At 36.9% G+C, this 22,449-nt stretch overlaps 1 protein-coding gene across 2 annotated transcripts in view; it reads right to left on the reverse strand.

The window, feature by feature from the left end:
• LOC112560878 (THO complex subunit 2-like) overlaps positions 1-22,449 on the reverse strand; it is a 39,701-nt gene that overhangs the window by 13,619 nt on the left and 3,633 nt on the right. For both annotated transcript variants that reach the window (XM_025232982.1, XM_025232981.1), the window contains exons 6-33: positions 21,914-22,047; positions 21,189-21,349; positions 20,873-20,965; positions 20,591-20,737; positions 20,298-20,470; positions 19,674-19,869; positions 19,151-19,311; positions 18,782-18,883; positions 18,442-18,526; positions 18,182-18,275; positions 16,844-16,924; positions 16,362-16,458; positions 15,249-15,366; positions 13,874-14,056; positions 13,179-13,343; positions 12,944-13,006; positions 12,698-12,786; positions 12,119-12,245; positions 7,326-7,467; positions 6,904-7,061; positions 6,117-6,245; positions 5,421-5,549; positions 3,253-3,321; positions 2,992-3,107; positions 2,224-2,290; positions 1,721-1,817; positions 1,251-1,404; positions 268-599 (exon numbers count right to left, since the gene is read on the reverse strand). In XM_025232982.1, the coding sequence (XP_025088767.1) occupies positions 268-599; positions 1,251-1,404; positions 1,721-1,817; positions 2,224-2,290; positions 2,992-3,107; positions 3,253-3,321; positions 5,421-5,549; positions 6,117-6,245; positions 6,904-7,061; positions 7,326-7,467; positions 12,119-12,245; positions 12,698-12,786; positions 12,944-13,006; positions 13,179-13,343; positions 13,874-14,056; positions 15,249-15,366; positions 16,362-16,458; positions 16,844-16,924; positions 18,182-18,275; positions 18,442-18,526; positions 18,782-18,883; positions 19,151-19,311; positions 19,674-19,869; positions 20,298-20,470; positions 20,591-20,737; positions 20,873-20,965; positions 21,189-21,349; positions 21,914-22,047 (3,662 nt within the window). The remainder of the gene's footprint in view (positions 1-267; positions 600-1,250; positions 1,405-1,720; positions 1,818-2,223; positions 2,291-2,991; positions 3,108-3,252; positions 3,322-5,420; positions 5,550-6,116; positions 6,246-6,903; positions 7,062-7,325; positions 7,468-12,118; positions 12,246-12,697; positions 12,787-12,943; positions 13,007-13,178; positions 13,344-13,873; positions 14,057-15,248; positions 15,367-16,361; positions 16,459-16,843; positions 16,925-18,181; positions 18,276-18,441; positions 18,527-18,781; positions 18,884-19,150; positions 19,312-19,673; positions 19,870-20,297; positions 20,471-20,590; positions 20,738-20,872; positions 20,966-21,188; positions 21,350-21,913; positions 22,048-22,449) is intronic.

Here is a 22,449-nt window from a genome sequence, read left to right on the forward strand (position 1 = left end):
CTGTCTTCTCTATTCTGTGTGATCATTTCTTGATTTTTTAAACATACTACTACATATGCTACTTCAAACGCGTGTTCTCTACATTTTTGGTAAAAGACAGAACAACCCATCCTCAATGCACAAATCAGTGAAAACAATGAGACAGAGCTTCTGTCTTTTAGTTTTATTTATAAAATTATTTTTTCTATTTTTGCTCATGATAGGTTAATTTTTTTAAAACTTTATATGTTGTATATATTTAAAACAATAGCATTCAGACTATGTTACCTCTATCATCAACAGCCAATGGTGATGCCTCAATGCTGCGACGGTGTGATGAAGAATGAGATGATGAAACTGCTGTAGTCCTCTCCTCCTCGGGCTCCTGGCTGTGACTGCGCTTTGACTTGTCCTTGCCCCCACGTTCCTCTTTTTCCTTCCCTCTTTCCCTGTCCTTTTTTTCACTCTTCTTTGGCTTCTCCTCCTTGATAAGCTTGTCAGCCTTCCCGTCCCGTCGGATCATCTCATCTGCTTCCCCTGGTCGAGAAAGTGCAGCTGCTTGTGATGATGTCACCTCTCTGGCCTTTCTGTCATCAGTACTTTTGTCCTTTGATAACTTTCTAATAATAATATAAAAAAAATCTGATTCTGAAATCTGAAAGAAACAATCTGGACAAGCACAAACTTCAAGATGGCAAGCAATTAACAAAATGTTCTATGCACTTCTTAACTTGCCCATTGCATGAACTAAGTACTAACAATACCCAAGCTGACACCCTTTCCAAAGCATCTGCTATTTATTTTTAACATAAATTTCTGCTTCCCACTTTCTTATATGAAGATAAAGCTCAGCAAAATGTGGAAGCATATTCTCTCTTTATAAATGTCAAGTCTTTGCTGATGTTCACAGACTTAACCAGGAAAATAACCAACCCGTGCAGATTCCTGGATTATAAATAGGAAGAGGTAATGAATATGAACAAAAGATGTCAATTTGGCAGTACTTGTGCATCTCTAGTAAATTTACTGTCCCTTCTAATAAAACTCGTCAGATGGTATTTAGCTGCACTCGTGTGCCCTTTCTTGCCAAGTGCTTATTGTAAAACTTTCAAGATGCTGCCATAATGCTTGCACTCTCTTTTATTACAATGGTGAAAATCTACTTTCAATTTCTGGTCAGTTTAACTAGATCCACAAAATACTACAATTAATCTCATAAAAAGGTCTGGCAAAGAGCCATGAAGCAAATGTAGAAGGTGAAAGAAACATACACCACGTCCTGTTGCTCTCCAGCGTCTGTGCTGTTTGCAGATTTCCCTTTGCTGTCCTTCTTGTCACGCTTGTCTTTCTCCTTGCGGTCGTTGCCACGGTCCTTGGCTCGGTCCTCTCGGTTTTCACCTCCTGTCTTGCTCTCTTTGACCTTGCCTGAAAAGAGGTTTATCATGCATCATTCTTTGAAGAAAAGGAAAGCAACTATCTTATTTACTGAAAATGATATTTGTCACTTTCATGAAAATGATAATGTAGGTTCTTGACTAAAGTATCTTTAAACCTTGTGGAAGAAGGAAAGGAAAGCTGTGGTGGATGATTCTGTAAACAGTTCTATTTTTAATGGATTATTTCAAAGGCCAACCAAGCTGAAATATGACCACCAACAGGACATCATCTCAGCACAGATGTGCTTGTCAAACCTTAAGAAATGAAATTACCCAAACAAATCTGATGTTCTAGAGAAACTTACTATCTTCTGGCCTCCGGTTATTGACACTTTGGCTTCCCTCTTTGGCAGAAGCTGCTGCTGCAGACCCAGCTGCTGATCCTTTGAGAGGTTGTTTGGGCTGTAATGTAATTTATCATCAATATTGTAACAGCAGCTGCCAGATACTTGAATACCCAAGGCCTTCATAGATTATTACAATTTCAGTTGTACTTTTCTTAGTATGAATTTTGACACTACAAAATGACAAAGCAAGCAATGGATTACCCTATCTTAATAATAAGTAAATACATTTTCGACAAAATGTTACTAGCTATTTGGTCACAAAAATGTAGCAAAAAAAAAAAAAAATTTACATGACACAAAAGAGATTACTAGAACTATACAGACCATATAATACTTTTTTAAAAAAACAAAATGCAACTGAATAAATAATAGCTGTTAACAGATAATTTAGCATAAGACAATGCACTAAAAGATGTATGCAAATGAAAGGACTACAAACTGTACACACAAGTGTATCTTACCTCCTTGATATGGAATTCTGTTTCTGGCACCCACGTTGTTTTCTTGTTCTTCATCAGTCCAGAGTACCTGCAATAAGGTTACTTTAATCTTATAGCCACTGAAATATGCATAATCATAAACAGTCACCATACAATACTTTCTCTCTAACCTTTATGTCATGAGGATGATTTAGTGCTTCTGCCCTAGCTCTACAAAAGAGTTCAGCAGTCTTTTCATCAACTCCCCAGAGATGTCAGGAAAGCTAGTAGCCCATTCACACTTGGTCATATGGTAAATATCAGATAATTTACAAGAAAAACTTCCTTTTTCTTTAGCTTTCACCAGATGACTTAATGTTAAGGAACAGTAGCTCTGCCAAACCACACTTGCCAATAATGCAACTTTCCTGTAGTAACATTAGGCTGTGCGTGTAATCAGATGCAGAATAGTACAATGGGCTGAAGCCGAAAATCCAGAGGGAAGAGTCAAAAAAGCCACCTGATGGGGGTCTCGATAATGGCCAGAACCACATTTTGATGGAAAGCTAGGCTAGCAGCCACCGCCTGCATCTCTATGCTTACTCCATTTATCAAGGTGTTAAATGGGTAGGAAAGAAGGGCCACACCCACACACAAAAACAATTTTAAGTGCTATCTCTAAAACCTCATTCCCATAAGACTAATTAACTTTACCTTCTCTCACACACACACAAAGATTTATCTATTTATAAATACCATCACTTAAACTTTGGAATCCTGATATAATTCATAACAAATGAAGTGTCTTACCCAATGGCAAGTGCATAGATATCGGGGCGCTTCTCCTTCTCCTCTTTGCTGAGTTTGTCAACTCGACGTTCTATCGCCATGCCAATTTGCACAATGCGTGGGTAATGAGGCAAGATCTGGAGGTTTCCATGGAACAGAAGGAAAAAAAAAACTTACCTAAGAACACTTTCTGACTACCAGCTAGATACATTTCACTGTCCAGGGATAAGGCGTTTTCCAAAATGTGAGATGTGATACTACTAATGTAGGTATACCACAAACCTTTGTAAGGATGATGAGAGCATTTCTGATTTGAATGTAGTTGCCAGATTCCAGACAGGCAATGATGGCCTGAAACAGACAGTCACCTGAAGCTTGTTATTTCAAAAATGAGAAAACATAAGCACATTCTCCAGTCTGTACTTAGTCATACACAACCAACTAAAACCAAGAATGTTAAAAGCAGAATGTTGTGTGTCAGACATTTTTCTGTGCCTGCATTTCTCTCAGCGCATGGGACGCAACGTTAATAGAAAGGCAACTTACAGCAATGTTTGAGGTCAAATGCAAGGCTATTTATATCAAGTTCACAGAAGGTCAAGGCCTTCTTTCGCTGACTGCAGCAACATTTGATGTCATGCCCGTGCTATGTCACGCGTTGTCTGCTTTAGTACTGTTTACTGCTTGGTCTAGCAATAGGAGTTTGCTGTTCGTTGGTGTGAAAAGCCTTTATGTGCTATAGTGCGGCATGGATGTTATGGGTGCTGGTCATTGGGAGACAATGTAGCAAACCCCAAAGCGTAGGTCCCTCAAGGCATTCTTCCTAAGAGGCTGAGAAAGCAGTGAGAGACTGCCTAGGCAAGGTGCCACGTGTTTGAACAACAGCCAGGAGTGACCATGCAAGCTAGGGGTGGACTGGAAGGCTGGTACGGTTAGTAGACACAGTAGCCAGTAGTGACCACCAGGAGCTAGTGGAAATCCGTAAGGTTGGTGCATGGAACTGAATTCAGTAGCCAGGTGGTGACCACCAGGGTCTGTGTGAGACGAGCATGTTTCCAGTGCTGGTTAGTGTAAGGTGACTGCTGGACCTTTCACAACCCGCGTGGGTGAGTGCTAAGATCTTTTAGTGATTTCCAATATTTTCTCTTGTATGTGAAAGCCTTGGTTAGCAAGCAAAAGGCTACACATATGGGTGAGTATATTTTCTCAGTGCAAGAGTTGAGATATATCTGCTTGTCAGAGAATGTGACCCATGCGAGTTAGAGTATTACCACGAGCTTAAAGACCAACCTGTTTGCATTTTTTTCAAATGTCAGTAGATATATATATAGGCAATATAAAACTAACCTGTAAATTTCAGCTTTCAAAACCCATCCATTAATCATTCACTATGATCAATGAGAGCTGATTAAGGTGTACTACGCCATTCTAGTGCACCATTTACAAGGTTGCCAGCAGTCAACATCAGTCTCAGAGAGAGAGAATGAACGACAGTTTGGATTATCTGGACGCAGACATTCTGCATTTCTCGTGGTTCTGAAAAACTGCTACTTTTGCACAAGAAATGCAGACTTTTAATGTCCGAATAGCACAAACTGTTGGTAGTGACAAATGTCCCTTTTGTTTTCTCCAGAGGCTTGCTTCTCATTTTGACCTTGTCCATAGACTTTGTTCTTGTCTTCAATCTTATTCTCATTCTTGTCCTTGTTATCATTGTTGCTGTTCTACATCTTCTCTTTTTTATCCGCTTCTTCTTTGCCCCTATACACTCCTGTGTGTGCGGAGTCAAGACTTTTCTACACTTATCTAACCCCTTCGTTTCATCTATCCGTCGCCTTCGTCATTCTGTCCTACATCATGTGGTCAACAAAGCAGCTTAAACTGAGGACCAACAAAGAGTCCGTGTGTGCACTGGACAGACAGTGGAGAGGTCAGTGTGAGAGTGTTGCGCAAGGCCAAAGAAAGTGAGAGAGACAGAATAAACAAAGTGCAAACTTTTCTGGATCCAACATTGGGCCTGAAGGCTTCAAGGGCAAAAACTCTTAGCGCCCTAACAGTACTGTACTGCAGTGTGTGTGGATGTTTTTTTTCCTCCCCGTAATAATGCTGATTATCTTTTGTTTGGGCATGTTATATCTGTATTTTCTTGTGTATGTGTGTATCAGTAATGTATTTTCTCCTTTTTTAAAATACTTTTATATTTTATTTATTTTATATACATATGATTAAAGTGATTGTTTGTACTATTCATTTTGTCTTTATTGTGGTTCAATAGGTACATTGTGTCCCGCCTCTGGCTGAGTGGGTGTGTGTTTGTGCCGGTTGTGTGAGCGGTTTGCGAGCCAGCCTCTGGTGATGCTGGAGGTGATACACAACACAGAATATCACAGTGTTTTTTATTATTATTTTTTTACTAACACCAATAAGAGGTCACATTAAATACTACTCACCTTCGTTAGACGAAAATGCCATTTGTGACAGACATGACGAAAGTTCTCAAAGTCAAGCCTGTCCATCTTATTATTGCTGTCAAGTCCTTTGCGGAAGACTGTCACAAAGCCAGGATATTTGGCACATTCCTATGCAACAAATAAAAAATATTTCTTCAGCATTCAATGCTTCTCTAAGGCAGAAAGCAGAGCCGTCTATACATTTTCAAAAGAATCAGTATTTAGTGAATACATTTTCCATATCATGTACTGAAAATTATATTGTTTCTTGAACAAAAGCCACAATGTCACATTAAAAAATTTTTTTAATATTTTAACTGTTTTAAAAAGTGACAACATAAACATAAAAAACTTTTTAAAAAAAATCACTATTTTTTTTTTCAAAAGGTCTGTTATAAGCAAATTAGCTTATCCTTTCCACAACAAAAGCTCTGCATCACATCAGATGCTTTTTGTCAAAGCAGCAAGTTAAAGTCAGCAATGACCTGACCCAATTACTGGTTTAGCATTAGTGTCTTGAAAACACAACTCTTATTGGCTCTTAAAGCCTACGTGTTTCTGACTTCGTGTCATTGCAGAAGGTATGTAAATAGTTTTAAGAAAGTCTGCCAAGACTTGAAATTCTAAACCTTCCCTCTAGTCTTCACCCTGGATTAATTTACGATCCTCAAAACAGAGTGCCACCTTCTGGTTTACCTTTTCATAGACATTGATGCTGCTGTGCCAACGCATGATGGTGTCAAGAGTGCTGGCCAGGAAGCGTCCATAGCGATGTGCCTCATTCTCTGTACAGCTTGTCACCGTGTAAGTAATGTCGCAGAAAATCTGAAAGACAACCCAGATGTATATGAATCTTGAGGACTGCCTACTTTTCTCATAAAATCATTTATTTGACTGAAATCTCCCTACCTTTAAGTCTTTTAACTGTCAAAAAGTGAGATATTCATAATGTGCTATTGATTTTCCTCAAAATCTGAGCTACCTTGCAAGCAACAAAATTATTTTGACAAGCACTTTGCCTGAAAACCTGCTTAAGGGTTCCAACTATAACCCTGTCTTTTAAATTTGTCAATGCCTACATGACTTAGTTTTACTTCAAGTGAAACATTGCAAAAATTGAGTTGTAAATATGGGGAAAATTTTTTTATCTGTTTTGTAGACACTAAAGTTTGTTTTTTTAGATGCCTGGCAAGTGTTTTAAAATTTTTTTTGTGTAAACTTCACCACTTCAGTCTGATTGTAATTATCATTAGTGGAAGTTGTCCAGTACCTTTGCATCATCATTCTTAATGTTAGTGATGATTTTTAACATACAATGGGCGATTCTATTTTCAAAAGATTAAGTACAAATGCTAATTGCAATAACAACTTTTAACAGTAAAAAGCCCTCTAGTGCTAACGGAAACCACTCTGTCAAACACTGATAGGGAAATTCACATTTTCTATTAATGTAATAAAGAAATGCACACACACGAACACTAACCCTGTCATAGCAGATGAGAGTTGAGAAGTTTGGGGTTTTAAGACTATGTAAAACATGGATGAACTGGCCACAATAGATGGCATCGCTAGCTGTGAAACAGCACCGTGGGAAAATGCACAGCTGCAGAAAATTTGTTGTCATTTCCGACTTGGTTGTCCCTGCATTTGCAAAAAATAAAACACAAAAATCACTCCATCCATATCTACTTTAATGCAGTCTGAAACCAAACATCTGCATATTGTTGCATTAAGAAATGATTTTTTTTCTTCAAAGCAGATACGGCAACACTTTTAACTTTTTATAGCTGTGAACATGATTGAGCTACAATAATATTTTTAAAAAAAAACTGTTTTCAACATCATTTTAAGCTTTAATGCTTAAATGCAAAAACAGTACATTTCATAAAAGCTGACAAAGCTTACCAGAAGGAAACCATGAGTCTTTTTCTTTTTTCAGTCGATCCATCACCCTTGTAACATGATCCTGTTGCCTCTTTGCTTCTTCCTTGAGTTTCTCTATCAACTGGTTGCATCGTTCTTTTTCCTTCTTCTTCTTACTCTGTGGCTGCAAGCAAAAAAGAGAAACTGACAACTCTTTAAGAAATTTTCATCTTTGCTCCATTTGATCTGTTTGTCTCCATTTTATATTTAAAAGTTAAATGCTTCAAAGTAGTTGCAAAACCAGAACTTTTAATAGGTCTCACATTTTTGTAGTTTTAAGATGAATCTGTGACATTAATTAGTCACCATTCCCGTTTCAGCAACTTATTTACTAATTTCAAAGTTGGTAATTGCACCTACAGTCAGCAAGACCTGCAAAATCTTGCTACTGCATGCGAATAATGTGTGACATCATAGCCAGTGGCATCCACACTGTGTTGTGGTAAGCATATAATGTCCAGAGGGTGGAGCAATAAATCAAGTTCATCAGACAATCTACTTTTATCATACTAGTAGTTAAGGGAAACATTATTCTCTAGCCTTGAAAGTATTAAATCTGTCAGGTTTGAACCTGATGACTGTGAAGGTTCAAAACCCCAAACACAATATGCTCAAGCAGCAGATGACAAAGAACAACTTCATTCACAATACCACATGGTAAGCATCATTGATGTTTATCAAATTTTGCAAGACATAGTGATCATTACAATTTATGTTTGTCTCTTTACATGTTGTCACAAAAGCCTCAAGTGTGAAAATTTACCATTAAGACTGATTTGCACATTTATATGGGCATTGTTGCTCATACAGCTGATGGTGTAAATAACAGTACGAAAAGAGACTTTTGTCTGGTCAAATTTTTGTTAAAAATGGAAAACCAGAGATTTCACGTTTTCAAGAACACTGTTGCAAATATCCCTTAACATTTACTGTGTCTCTGTTACCAGCAATATATTGTGTCGTCAGTCACAGCTATAATACTGTGGCTTGAAAAGTTGAATTTGAAGTGCATTTATTATCATAACTTCAAGTGTTCACACAGCTAATCTATGTTGTAGGATAAGAAAAAGCATGCTAATGTAGAGTAGGCACTCTTCTACCTGGAAGAAGCTTTTAAAAAAAACTCTTGCTTCTTCAGCGTATATGCTATTAGGTAACATTTAGGAGCAGGTGTCTGCATACCACAGAGTCTGGGCAAAGTGAAGACAGCTCTACACACATGAACGAAGTTGATCCATTGTCTTCTAAATGATGAATCCTTTGGAAATGTATGAACACTTATTCCACCATTATGTTTCCCTGTGCATTCAACCACATGATAATTTCCATATCTGCACAATAGCTTTTGAGATTTTATATTTTGAGCAACTTGTATCAGCCATGCTGTGGTTGGCCATGATGCCACTGGTACTGAAGTTATACATGGCTTTGGGCCCAAATGGAGATTTGAACAGGCAAGGAAATTGCTTTTATTTAATTTCTGGGTTAAAATTGTCGAAAATTTAAATTTAGCCATTTTGACAAAGTCTGTTCTATCACTCACCGTGGATTTCATAAAACAATCTAGAAATATGTCTATTTTGTCAATAAAAACATCTACTTCTACGAGAATGAGAATGTTTGGGACATAGAAACACACTCGACCACGTGCGAAACATCGTCAGGAGGCTGGTCAAGGCCCATAGAAGGCCTATCTTTTCTAGAACACAAAGGGTTGGAATTTCCTTATATGGATGCATGCGTAACATACTGCATCTAGCCAATCAGAATTCACTAATGCCGACCTAGACGGGTCATAGGTCACACGAACACGCTTCGTGCTTCCGCAATGCATCGTCATGGCCTCCGGATGTACGACAGCAACTCAAAGCTAGTATATTTTCTTTCTAAGACATTAACGTTAAGTTCATTGTGCCTGTCAGACGCTCATTTCTTCTCACAATACACGTGCGAAAAATATGACATTCTAGACCGCAGCTAAAAAAAGGTAACTTAGTGAACTTCGGCTGTCGAAATCACCATCAGTCATGTGGTAAGCGAGCTGAACGAAGTTTTAATTTTCTGCTGCACTCGGTAGTAATCAGGACTAGATGTGAACATTACAAATTTGAGTGAACTGCAATGCTAGTTTATTTAACTTTGTCAGGAATGTACGAAACAGAGCTTACATCATTTGCATAGAAAACAAAGGTTGGGTGGGGTTGGATTGTCTTACTCCAAGCAAATGTCACAAAGAATTGTGATTATGAAACATTCCTAAAAAATAGAATGAAAACTGCTATCTAGTCAAGTTGTAGCCATTCAGTGTCTAGAGAGCACATCATTGTCAGCGCCCTAAAAGGCCAGACAGCTGGTGCTTTCCCCATAAATTTTTGACAAAAAAAAACCAAAAAAAAAACCACCTAGCCACAAAAATCAACCATCTTTAATCCATGTGACTACAGAGGTAATTCATAAAATAATCCTAGCATACAGAGGAACAGAACATGAGCAGCTGCTCAAATTCTGGTGCACAATGATGTATCTCTAGATTTCATGAACAGGTTATTCTTCTTATTCCTATTCGCCCCCCAGTGAGTATATAGGGCCGCAAGAATAGGTTATACTCTACAAGCTTTTGAAATAATTTCTTTAATGAAAGAATTATATTTTGATGTTCATCTCATCACTCTGCAACTGAAGGCTAAGAAAGATGAGAGTGTTTCCCACTAATGCTGCTACTTCAGTAGATGCTTACAAAAATTGAAAGCAATATGTGAGACAGCATCACTAAATGTTAGATAGCAAAAGACCAAAGATGGCATAAAACCATGAAGCTAGTGGACACTGAACTTCTATATAACTATCTAAACCTATAACTGTGTTGCTCAATGTTTGCAAACACCATTGTTTTTATTACTGTGTACTTCTCTGAAGCCCAGTCAAAATTTGGGTACACAACACAACCATGTTGACTTTACTAAAGTGAACAAAATAATTAATTTTATTAGTAATGTTAACACATTGAAAGATGGTTATAGTTTTTATTCAACAGGTAAATTACATGAAAGGCTTAGATAAAACAAAGCTACTAAGCTTGAACTTTCTGTTCTCGCTTTTTCCGTTCCTTGTTTATGTTACAGTTTGTTTACTTATAAACCCTATAACTTTATATTAACATGTGCTACAGGCTTAAAATTTGGTTTATACATATCTAAACATATCCATGAGAGCTTTTAAAAAACTAATTAGTGGTTTAGTAGTTACTAAGCTTTTAGTTTGTTTTCCCTTGCCTTTTCAGTTTCTTGTTTTGGTAAGCTTGGTTAGTTCAAAAGCTTGTAAATTAATATTGACATGTGATATAGTCATGAAATTCGGTTGAGAGTTTCTTATATACATGTAAACATTTAAATGAGGGCTCTTTTAAAAAAATTTAGTAGTTTAGTAGTTACTAAACTTTCAATTTTCTTTCCTCGTTTTCTCAGTTTCTTGTTTGGGTACAGACTGTTTACTTCAAAGGACAAAACTTTTTATCGACAAGAGATATAGTCGTACAAAGTAATTCTTCATATATAAAACATTTCTATGAACGATTTTTAAAGAAATATTTAGTAGTTGGTAGTTATACTGTTTTTAATCAAGTTTCTTAAAATTTAACACAGTGTTTTACAAAAAAATTCATAAAAAAAACTAAGCCGATTTTGCAAAATCTCTTTTCATAGAAATGTAGATCTGTCTTTTAAGTAACTATTTCAATAAAAAGTTCGAGTCTACTCACAAAATTGACGAAGTTTTGTATTTTTTAAAATGTTTGTTTTGGCGCCATTTTGGTTTGTTTCCATGGCAACCGATGGTGTGACAAGTGCAGTAAAACTATTTTTTGAACCTTCAGTCAAGGGCTAATAATCCCAAGGGCTGATACAAAAAAATCCGCGCTATCGCGTGAAACATAAAAGGTTTTTTTTTGGCAGGTGCCTGGCCTTAATTTCTTAAGATTTGTGTTTCTCTTTGCAACTTCATATTCAAGACATTAATAAGTGATATGAAAGGAGTCTTCTGAGGTGATACGTGTCACTAATCAGATAGGTCTTTAAACATGTCTTCAGCAATGTTTAACTTATATTTGTATCCATTATGGTACTAGTACATTAAAACTCCCTAAAATCCATCAAAATCAAGACGTAACTGAGAGAGGTCTTAGCAGGGAAATCAACCAGTCTGCTTTTATTCCATGAACCATGTCTTCAAAAGTTTATAAATTTAAGTTCATTTATTTAAATGTTGAAAATAAAGCTCTTAAAAAACCATATCACAGTGATTTTACTTTGTCCTTTTCACTTGGTCATGCTTAGTCAAAACATGTATAAGGTGTGTGGATGAATGGGAAACTGAGGGACGAGTCGAAAAGTTTGCTAGATTATAAAAGATACTTCCAAAAAAATGTGTGTTTTGAAGCCAGACATATAAGCTTTGAACAGCTATGGTTCAAAGGGGCAAAAAATTCCAAGCAATGAGATCAGAAAAGGAGAATGAGCATCTGTCAAATTTGTCTTGTCTCTAGTGGTATAGATGTTACAACAAAACTGTCTCATCTAATGTGATATAGATGTTATGACCAAAAAAGTATTCTGGATTCTATTGTAAAAGCATCCACCAAAAGCAGTTGCAGGAGGAGTGTTCATACATTGTCACATTATTTAACAGAACAATAATTGCTAGAACTCTCGTTTGCTGTTAAAAAAAAAAAAATGAACCAAAATGGGGCACCAAAAATAAAAATCAAGAAGTTAACTTACCATGTCCTTGTTTTCCTCAATCTGGTTAGACTGTGCCTGAAGAAGTTGGATTTGCTTGTCATAAGCAGTGGTTGGGACTTTAAGGTCATACATGGACAAGGACCAGAAAGTCAGAAAGAACAGTGGCCTGCATAAGATTGACAAAGTGTCTTTGTTATAAATAAAGTCTGTTTTATACAATCTAATGAAGAAAAAGTAAACACAAAATTAGCAGCTATTAAAGCACTCTGTTTATCATTTTAGAAGATGGTCTTGTACTAGCCTGAGGAGACCTTAGGTCACCAACTGTATCTACTGTTGCTGGGAATATGTGTGAGAGAGAAATTATTTCAAAAAGTATATACATAAATGTATTATCTCTATATACTGCTAATATGAACACTATCTGGGATTGCCCATGTAGATAAAAAAAAGTTGTATTCTTATAATGAACAGAGAAATAGTCCTTTTCCCTTAACTATAATGAAATCTATAAATGGTAATCTCTATAATGCAAACAAGGAAGGAGATTATTCCCAATATAGTATGCACACCCCCCCCCCCCCAAAAAAAAAAAGAAAAAAAAGAAGCCATACATACGTGAAATCCTCCCAAATCTTGGGAGGAAACAGGGGCCTTAATGCTTCTAGGACAGGTCTCTGTATTTCTTCTGAAGCTTCAATGTACCTCTAGAAATCCATATGGCAGGACAGATTAGCAAAAGATACATCACAGAAGCATATATTTATTATATTTTCATAGCATGGTGTTTATTAGAGAGAAACATTTGTTTAACTATAGTCAAAAAGTTTTCTTCTAATTGCATTTGAACATTAAATATCTTACCTTTGTATAGGAAGACGCTTCTTTGTTTTTGGCATCACTCTTTATAAGCTCGTCATAGCGAGTCTGCAAAAAGATAGCATTGAAAATTAGAAAAAAAAAATCCTGAACACTGCATATAATTCTAGACATTTATACAACAGCTTACTTTAAGAAAGGATTTTAGATACTCACAGAAAGTGAAAGCTGAACTCGTTCTTGTAGTGTACGATAACAGTTTCATGATGAAGAAACTTACAGCAATACTATGAGCATACAGCGGTCGCGACAAAAAGAAGGCAGCATCTTGGGGCACATGATATGTTGAGATAAGTACATCAATGGGAGGTAGACGTTTAACGAATTCTTCTGTTGACAGCTGCATGGACAAGAAGCTGCCGAACTGAACCAAAGTGTCCTGGCACTGCAGATAAACAAAAAAGACTTAATTACATTTTCTGAATATATAGTGTGCCTGGGACTATACATCCTGCAGCAGAATGTTCAAACAATGATAGTGCTCTTAAAAATAAAAATAGTAAGAGCATACAAAACTTGCAGTTTACAAAATGCATGGAAAGGCTAATGTATTGGGAATGCCTTTAACATTATAATTAAAGAAATGGCAAAAAAATTGCTAATTTTGACATAATTATAGCAATGAAAACAATAAAGTGAGTCTTCCTAAAAGCTATCAATTCTCCCTTTTCATGCAAAGCTGGATGGTTCTTCAGAAAGGAAAACAGGCCTGCACATAGCAGCAATATAATGACAACAAGCATACTTTGTAGTCTCTTGAAAATAATTTTATGTTTAGCATATTTGTCCTGCTCATTCCAGGACTCCACCAAACATGCATCTGACCAACATGGTCCAAATGGCTAGTCAAAAAAACATGAATCATCATTGGGAATGAAAGTAGCACCAGCAATGAATAAAAATCGGAAAGTGTACCTGATCATAAAGCTTTCCTACTAGCTTCAGGTGGCGGCTGCCTGTGTCTTCTCTAAAGATAACACTAGACCGCTGCTGGGCCATCAGCAGGCACAAGGACAAAGCAAGGTCACGTTCCAGCAAAGTGTCTTTAAGCCTTGTTGAGGACTTCCTCATGTTGCGTACCTGCTGGAAATTCCCTCCCTAGACAGAGAATGTTGGGTAAAAAGTTACCATTTTATCACAGTCCCACAAAGCCAAAAATATTTTTATAGTTACAATAAGTAAGCATTAACTTACAAGATGATGGGGCACACTACACTGCTATTGCCACAACAGCCTGCTCAACATGCCATTAGCAGAGTATATATTTAAGTGTTTCTGTAAACTTTTTAACTGGGGCCCACTTTCAATAAAAGAAATGTTTAAAGTGACATCAAATGTTGTGAATGTTTGTTTTCTTGCTAATTTGTTGAAGTTAATGGTCTTAACAGAGTGTTTGTCTACAGGACTGGAGAAAGATGAAGCCTCTAGAGACCATGTATTTTCAAAGCATGCATAATTAATGAGAAAACTTAGATGTACCCTCTCACTCCCATGCCTGAAAAACACCTCAAAAATAAAAGTTTGATTCTGATGTTCAACAGAGGTATATTTTTTTTTTCCAAAGAAAATTTCTTGAAAGACTATGGGTTAATGTGATGTCTAAGGAAACTTCATAAAGGCTAAACTTCTAGCCTACAGCAAGAAAGTATAGGTTTGACCCACAGGAGGTAAATGAGAAGCATAGGAAGGTGACTACGCGGTCAAGCTTCACTGATGCCTTCTGTCCAACAGTGTATGACAGTGCTGACAGCCACAGATTTTGCTTGCAGCCCACACTTCACTTGGGCTCATGAGAATGGTGAGTTTCTGACTAACAGGTGCTTCATGAGGAAGAGGAAGGTGGTGTTTTAAATATTAAGCAAAATAAGGGGAGAAAAGTGACCAAAGCAAATACAATCATAAACTAAAGCACATACAGTTCTGAACTATTTTTTTTATTGCTGTTGCTCCTTCTCCCTTTCTAATTCCCCTATCTATCTTAAGTCCCACAAACAGCTAGTATGAGCACTATTTTGCCCCTGGGAATCAATAAAGTTGTATTGTACTGTACAGCAAAACAGACAACAAAATGCAAACTGCTCATGTACTTGGCACCATGTATGCTCCTCACCTTCCTCCTTTAGGTCAAATTATTTCTTTTCTGTGATATAGAAAACATGGGGAAAGAGGGGTAGTATGGTAAAATCATGAGCTGAGCTGAGCCGAGCTTACATTTGCCTTTACAACTGCCTTGAAGACAAGCAAAATAGGCAACCAAGAAGCAGTGTGAAGCGATAAAAAGATGTCCTACCTCTTGGCGAAGGAGCTCTCCCCCTGATAAAGATTCCAACTGGTCATCTGTGATTTCTTCTGACACTTCAATGCCAGCCATTTTCTGCACCACTTCTCGTAATAGTAGAAGATCTAAACTGTTGAGGAGTAAACATAACGAGGTCTTCAGTTGGTAGGAAACTGATAATTTCATAAACAACATAAAGACTGCTATCCTATCCTAACTGCTCACTGTTTCGACTAAAGGATGACAATTTTGTATGTGGCGCAAGTATACCAAAATGAGCATTCATGACAACTCTGAAAACACAAGCATGGAAGAGCTGATTAGCTCAAAACAAAAGGTTACTTTTGCTTGTAATTTAATTTTAATTCCTTTTAAACCACCCCAAGTTGTCCTCTTTCCCCAAAATTTTCTTCAAAAAAGTATTTCTTAGTTTTAAAACAAATTATCTAGGTAAAAAAAATTTAAACTGTGCAAACCATGTGGCATCTTCCATTTTATAAACAGTGTAGAATAGAGAAATGGAATCTTAAGCCAGAAATTTAGAGGAAACAAATTAGACATGCACCATAAATAAGACTGTATAACAATGACTTTATGAGGCAGTGTCAAGCATAAAGTGAAGCTCAAACTTCTTAGCAGAACATACAGCTGTTCAAGTTGGTTACAAATAATTAGAGAATTCTTAATTTATTTTTCTAAAAAAAAAAGCACATGACTAAATACATATTTCTAACATTACTGATGGTGGCAGAGCACTGAGCTAATGCTAATAAAGCATTGCCTAATTAGTGAGCCAACACTTGTGATATCAGAAATTAAGTTTTGACCTATTTTAAAAAGCCAGATGAAAAAAGTAATACTTAAAGGCCAGTATCTCAAAATTCTGGGAATTAGTATCTTTACATGCACTAAACACTCATTTAAAATTAATTTTGCTTTCATGTTCATCTCTTTCAACTGAAAAATAATTTTAGAACATAAATGTACAGGATTTTTAATTGCTCTACTATACAGTAACAACATACAACTTGGAAGCAGACTAAGGACTATAACTTTAAGTTTATCAACTTGAACAGCATGCACACACACACACTGCAGGAGTGAAAACACAGCAGCTTTACTAACCTCTTGTTTGCCTTCAGTTGGTTTGCTACATACTGCATGATTCCTGTTAACTCCACTGTGTACTTGCGACAGATGGCTCCGGCAAAACTAGCCAGGCCTAAACAAAATATGGGGTATGAAAACAAAAATTAAGCCCACGTTTCTCAACAGCCTTTAAACATGTTAGTGGTTTGGTTGAAATGGCACCTGATATCAATTTTATTCCTCATGCAGAATGATGATAAAAGAGGCCAAAAGCACAAGGCAGTTAATAGATGAAGTTATTGAGTTCTGTATGGGAGGAAAACTGAACTATTTATAACAATTTATTTGTGGCTTTCCAAGTTCTATCCAGTAACATTTAGGATTATTTTTCCAGTTTATTGTTTCTCCGTTAAATTAAGGATTTCATGGTGTCACCAGGAAAAAACCCTTCCATAAACATTCAAGCACTGCTATAATATCCTGTTGATTGCAAGTTAATAAAGGCATAAGATACTTACTCTGAAGCCAAAGGGAAATGTTTGTGTCATCAGTTTTCATTCGTTCCTTCTCTGGATTAGCCACAGCTTCAATGATGCAATCTACACGTTAGTTAAGGCCGAGCATGACTATTATTATTTTTCACTGACAATTTTAGTTCTAGGGAAAAGAGCACCATAAGTAACGGATTCTTTGCCTTTCTATGCACAGTGATCCCCACTGCCCCAACAAATCCATCCTGGGGATAACAAATAATCAACACATCAAATGAATAGTTAGGTTGTTAGGAGCAACAATTGTCTCACATGCTTTAAATCCCTCACAATTAATCTTCAGACATGATTCTACTTCCTCCCACTACCAACAAAAAGATGTGTACTAATGGAGAATGTACCAAACGGTGTCCTGTTAATTTTTTACAAACCTGTACTTCCAAATGACCTCTACAGTGCCAACATTTCTACCATTACCATTCACACTATTTAGGCATACACCATAAAACATAACTTCCCCCAACCCTGGCTATTCAAAGCTATAATTGGGACAGAATAACACATTTTACTACTGACATGATTCCTGCAGGGCTTTCCATAGCCATCAACCTGTCTGGCTAATAATTGTTCCACTAATGATATCAAGTGCCCCACTCTCTCAAGACTTCTGAAACTTTTTACCTCAATGGCTTCTACTCAAAATAATTCATCAGTCTTGCACTTCATAAAGCACTTAAGTTCCGTGGAACTGCTTCTGACTATCTATGGTTGACTTGACTGTGTAACCTAAGCTGTCACTCTTTTGAGTCTCCCCTTTATTTATACAAGTGCACCCTACTTTCAACCTCTGCATTTTACAGGGTTATCTGGCATTAATAGAAATTCATTTAACCTAAATATTGGTATTCCCAACATCCACACCTTTCTGTTGAAGGCACAAGCAAGGTTAGCTGAGCACATGGCCTGCAGGCATGATAGTTGCCAAGCAGCTTCTTTGTGAAGAACTGCACAAGTGCAATCATGGAGTCAAAGGCCTCTCTTAAGGACCCTGACATCAACACTGCAAATGGGAGGCCCTTGCCCTCAACCATCATCTCTAACAGCATCCCACCATCCCCCACACTACCCACATTCAGGAGTCTTTTAGGCTCAGACTAGCCTTGACAGCCACTTGTGATCCCACCACAGAAATAAACCTCATGAAGCCATCAATAATTCCAATAAACACACTCCCACTTTATGAGCACCTAAGTTATTTATATCATATTAATGAGAGTAAGGATATACAATTTACACATATTCTCAATGGTAGTAATTATACATTCAGTGTAATGTGATTTTCCAGCAAAAAACTCAGAAGGATACAAGCCAAAATGTCATAGGACATGGCAGTTAGATATTTCAGGGAATCCACAACAGGTAGAATGAAGTTATCATATCTCTGGATCTGAGACAGCACCTGAACAAGAACACATACAATAATCAAGGTCTCTCTCACACACACACTTTTTCCATACAGAAAAACCCATTTACTCTATAGACTTGCCTGTGTGATTAAGCAATCAGTGTTAATTCTTCCCACTTACTACAAGTGTAACCATTATAGCAAACACAAATGCACAAACCAGTTCAAACAAAACACCAGGATTGCTGTGGCACAGTTTCCCCAGCTGTCTTCCTGAGGGCTTTACTGTTTCTTTGGAAATGCGCCTGAAACAAAAAGATGTCTTACTTTCACATCATTATATCTTCATATCTCTGACCATACTCATCCCATCAAAATAAATATAAATAAAAACAACAAAAAATATAGAAGCACTTCTTCAGCCAGCCTATTCTCCCCTTTGCACCCTTGCACTAAGCATCAACTGACTACAGAATAGCATGTCTTAGAAATTACTAGAGAAAAAGAGAATGACTGAATGTTTTTTGTTTTAAACAAAACCCACACACAAAATGTATTACCTCATTATGTACTTAGCTCGCTCAAGTGTGTCTGCCCTGACACGAATCAGCTTTGGATGTGTAAAATAGGTCTCATTTTTCCAGTGTCCATACATGCGATACCTGTTTGAAACAGCATCATACATCTGATACACAAACTTTTTCTTTCTTCAGAGTTCAAGTAGATTGAGTAGTAAGTCATCCACAATCTCAACAAACAAACAAAAAAAAAAAAAAAAAAAAAAATGCTAAAATAGGGGAAAGCAACTTTAGCCTAGTTTGTAGTTACCACTCCTTCTAGTGTTCTTGCTGTTTCTTATTTTAATTCCTTCAGCTTGTCTGCAGATACGAACAAGCTCCAGCAGAATTTCCAATAAGAGAATCACAAACCTGATTTCATAGGGATACAATCTGACAAGCCCCCACAACTCCTCTGCCATGCAGCAATTGCCAGGCTGTAAAGACAGTGAAGGCAGGAGTGCATCATCTACTATGGTCAACAGCCCATAGTAAGTGGCCTCATCATCTGAACTGAGTGTCCCATCTTGGCGCTGAAAGTATGGATCTTTATCAGGTCTGATTTGCAAACTAGCTTTTACACAATCAACTAAACAGACAGCTTAAGTGTTTATGCAGCAATTTTGTAGTTTTTTCCCAACACACAATAAATACATTCCTCTCCCCACTCATATTTTTCATTAAAATGCTGCAGTCACATTTTAAAGATAAAATCTTTCCTTCACTACCTTATATTCTTAAAACACTAAAAACAGACATTCTGTGACATTTCTTTTACATATCTTTTATGTATCTTAGACACTGTCTTAATTTAAAATGAATTCTTTGAAAAATGTCTTATTCACCACCAAATAAATAATGAAGTTCATGCAAAGAGAGGGGATAGGAAACTAACTTTGACCATGTATGCCTTTCCTAAACGGATAAGTTTGACCAACAAGGCTGGGTCTGCTGCTATGTGGGGACCCAGATACAGCACCATTGGGAACACCACACGATGCAAGCCAGAAAATGTTGTCACAGATTCAATTTCAGCCCGTCTGACAGGTATTGGTCGTCGTTTGGTCAGGGCTGATGTCAGACCAGTATATCTAAAACAATTTTTATAACAATGAAATCAGCCACACAGCAAGACATTCACTTCTAAATTATATGTATATGCATGAAAATTTTACAATTCAGTTTCCAACAGACAGGTCTAGTGAAAGATCACAGCCTTTGTAGTAAATGACTTTTATTATCATTAGTCATCATATCAGCAGCTATTCTTGACCAAAGATTTGTTGTACTAGCATCAATTTTTCCCACTCCAACAAACTTAAGCTAATTACATTTTTAAGGCTGATGGAGGTGGGTTGGGAATATGTCAATAATAGTTTGTAAAAAAGAAATACTTTCTAGAAAGTCATCTTTAAAGAGATGAGTTAATTAGAGAAGTACTCAAATAAGAAAAGTTTTACTGTATAAAACAGACTATGAGTAAACATGCCCTGTGCAAACCGTAATTTTTAACACTTACTTTGCATAAAGTGGCTCAATGGTAGCATGAATCAGGTGGCAGAGTGCCTGGGTTATGGGCTTATGTGAGATGGCAAACCCCTCAGGAAGTCCATCCAATATTGCTTTGGCACTGTCCCATGCACCAATCTCCAATAAGGCCTCACACAGTCCTAATTTCTGGTTGTTTACTTTCTGCAAGTCACAACAGCAGAAGAAACATGCACAAGCTGCACGGAAACACCTTGCTTAAATTCAGTGTTCATCACAATTGTTTTATAAGCAATTTCATCAATTTCGATTAGTGCATCTTACCAAGTCTATCTTCTGAAGCTCTTCCTTTTCTTTGTCCTCCTCTTTCTTGTCTGCAAGTACGATTGTGTTGAGGCGACGTGCATATGCCTTGGCCTCTTGTAGCTCTTTCTGTTGGAACTGTTGCATGTCTGCATCAGATGGCAGCAGCTGCAACGTAAAATTTATTTTCCATGAGAAATTTCATATCAAGATTAAGTAAACTGATCGTAAAACCTATTTACAATAATATAAATGTATTGCGCAAGCAATAAAAAGGCATTTCCTTTGAAAACTGCTACTCACATGTGGATACAGATGTTCCAAATCTACAAGACCATTTTTCAGCAACAATGCTGCCACTTGGAACAAAGAAGCTGGAGTCTCAGAATCCTCAGGCTGAAAGCAAAATGCTATGCTATGCAATCATTTTACACATGCCACTGCAAACATTTTAAATATTCAAATATATAATCCCTTTTTCAAAGCCATATTTTCAGATAAAACTGCTACACAGTAACATGCACTTCAGACTACGATGAAAAAAAGTATAGCACTGATGACAACCAAATAATACACTTGCTCTACATACTTTTAGAAATAGGGTGAAATATTTTCATACCAAGTAGAAATGGAACCTGAACCCTAAGATGTGGCAGAGTGTGAGTGGGTCTGACACATAGTCACACAATAATGGGAGATAGAAATTTTGCAGGTGTGGTCGGCACTCAAAGGACTCCAGCACGATGTCAATCACACGATTTGGATCAAGATCAAAGCATCCTGAATTGAACAAAGGTATTGGTCAAAACTGTTTATCCTTAAATAATAATAATATAATAATAATATTATCATTGGGCTCATCTGACAATAAAATTATCACACAAAAAAGAGCAATTTTAACACAAAAACTCCCAAAAGTATTTAGGAAAAGACAGAAGGGCAAGAGTTGGCAAAAGGAAGCTAAACACCTTCATCTTATAAAACATCAGTTTGGAACCATGCCTTTCTTGTGATGTGAACCTAAAAGGTCCCAAAAATTATGACAGCTACTACCTTACCCATAATAAGAATCTAACTAACAAGTGACATTAAAATTTTAATCATAAGGATAAGGAATCTCTTGCAGAGGATGTGAGAAATTCTATGGAAATAGGAATGGTAGTAATCTCTTCATAAATCTAGGAAGACAGACTTATCTTTTATGGTATATGAGCAAACAATATGAGGAACTGACATTCACTACATATTTTCATCCCTTTCACTTTCTTTTATGATGAAGAATGCTCATTAGTAATGTGATAGACTGGAAGGGAAAGTTTGGGGACCTGTAGAAAGCCTCCTCACCAATGAGAGACTTGATGTGCTGCAAGACAGACTCCGGTGTCACATGGTCTGTAATCTCCTGATTCAGCTCCACTATTAGTTTTGAGTATCCTTCACTTTCTTCACGCAATAAGTTGAATTTCTGCTGTTTGTAGCTGTGTGCACAGATAATCACTGCTGAAATTATGTTTATATCCATTTACGATTAAAACTAATGCAGGTTTTCCCGTTTTACAGGCAAACATGCACCAACTTTTATGAGGTGACCTTCAAGATAAATGGCAATTTACAGTCAAATCTACTAAATCAAACACACGTGTGGATATGTTACAAACTGTGTTGTGTGCATGCATATTTGTGTTACACATGTTCATGTATAAAGGTGTATTTGATCCCTACTCTAGAAAGGTGGATGCTCATGCCCTCATATGTTGTATGTAAAGTGCTTTGGTGCTGCGGATAGGTGCTATCTAAACCAATGTAGTAGTATTATTGTTATTATATCACAAAACTACCCTGTAATTTTTTGCCCTTAACTCTATATGAACATCATCTAC

The sequence above is a fragment of the Pomacea canaliculata genome, linkage group LG3 (assembly GCF_003073045.1).
Source record: "Pomacea canaliculata isolate SZHN2017 linkage group LG3, ASM307304v1, whole genome shotgun sequence".
Lineage (NCBI taxonomy): Eukaryota > Metazoa > Mollusca > Gastropoda > Architaenioglossa > Ampullariidae > Pomacea > Pomacea canaliculata.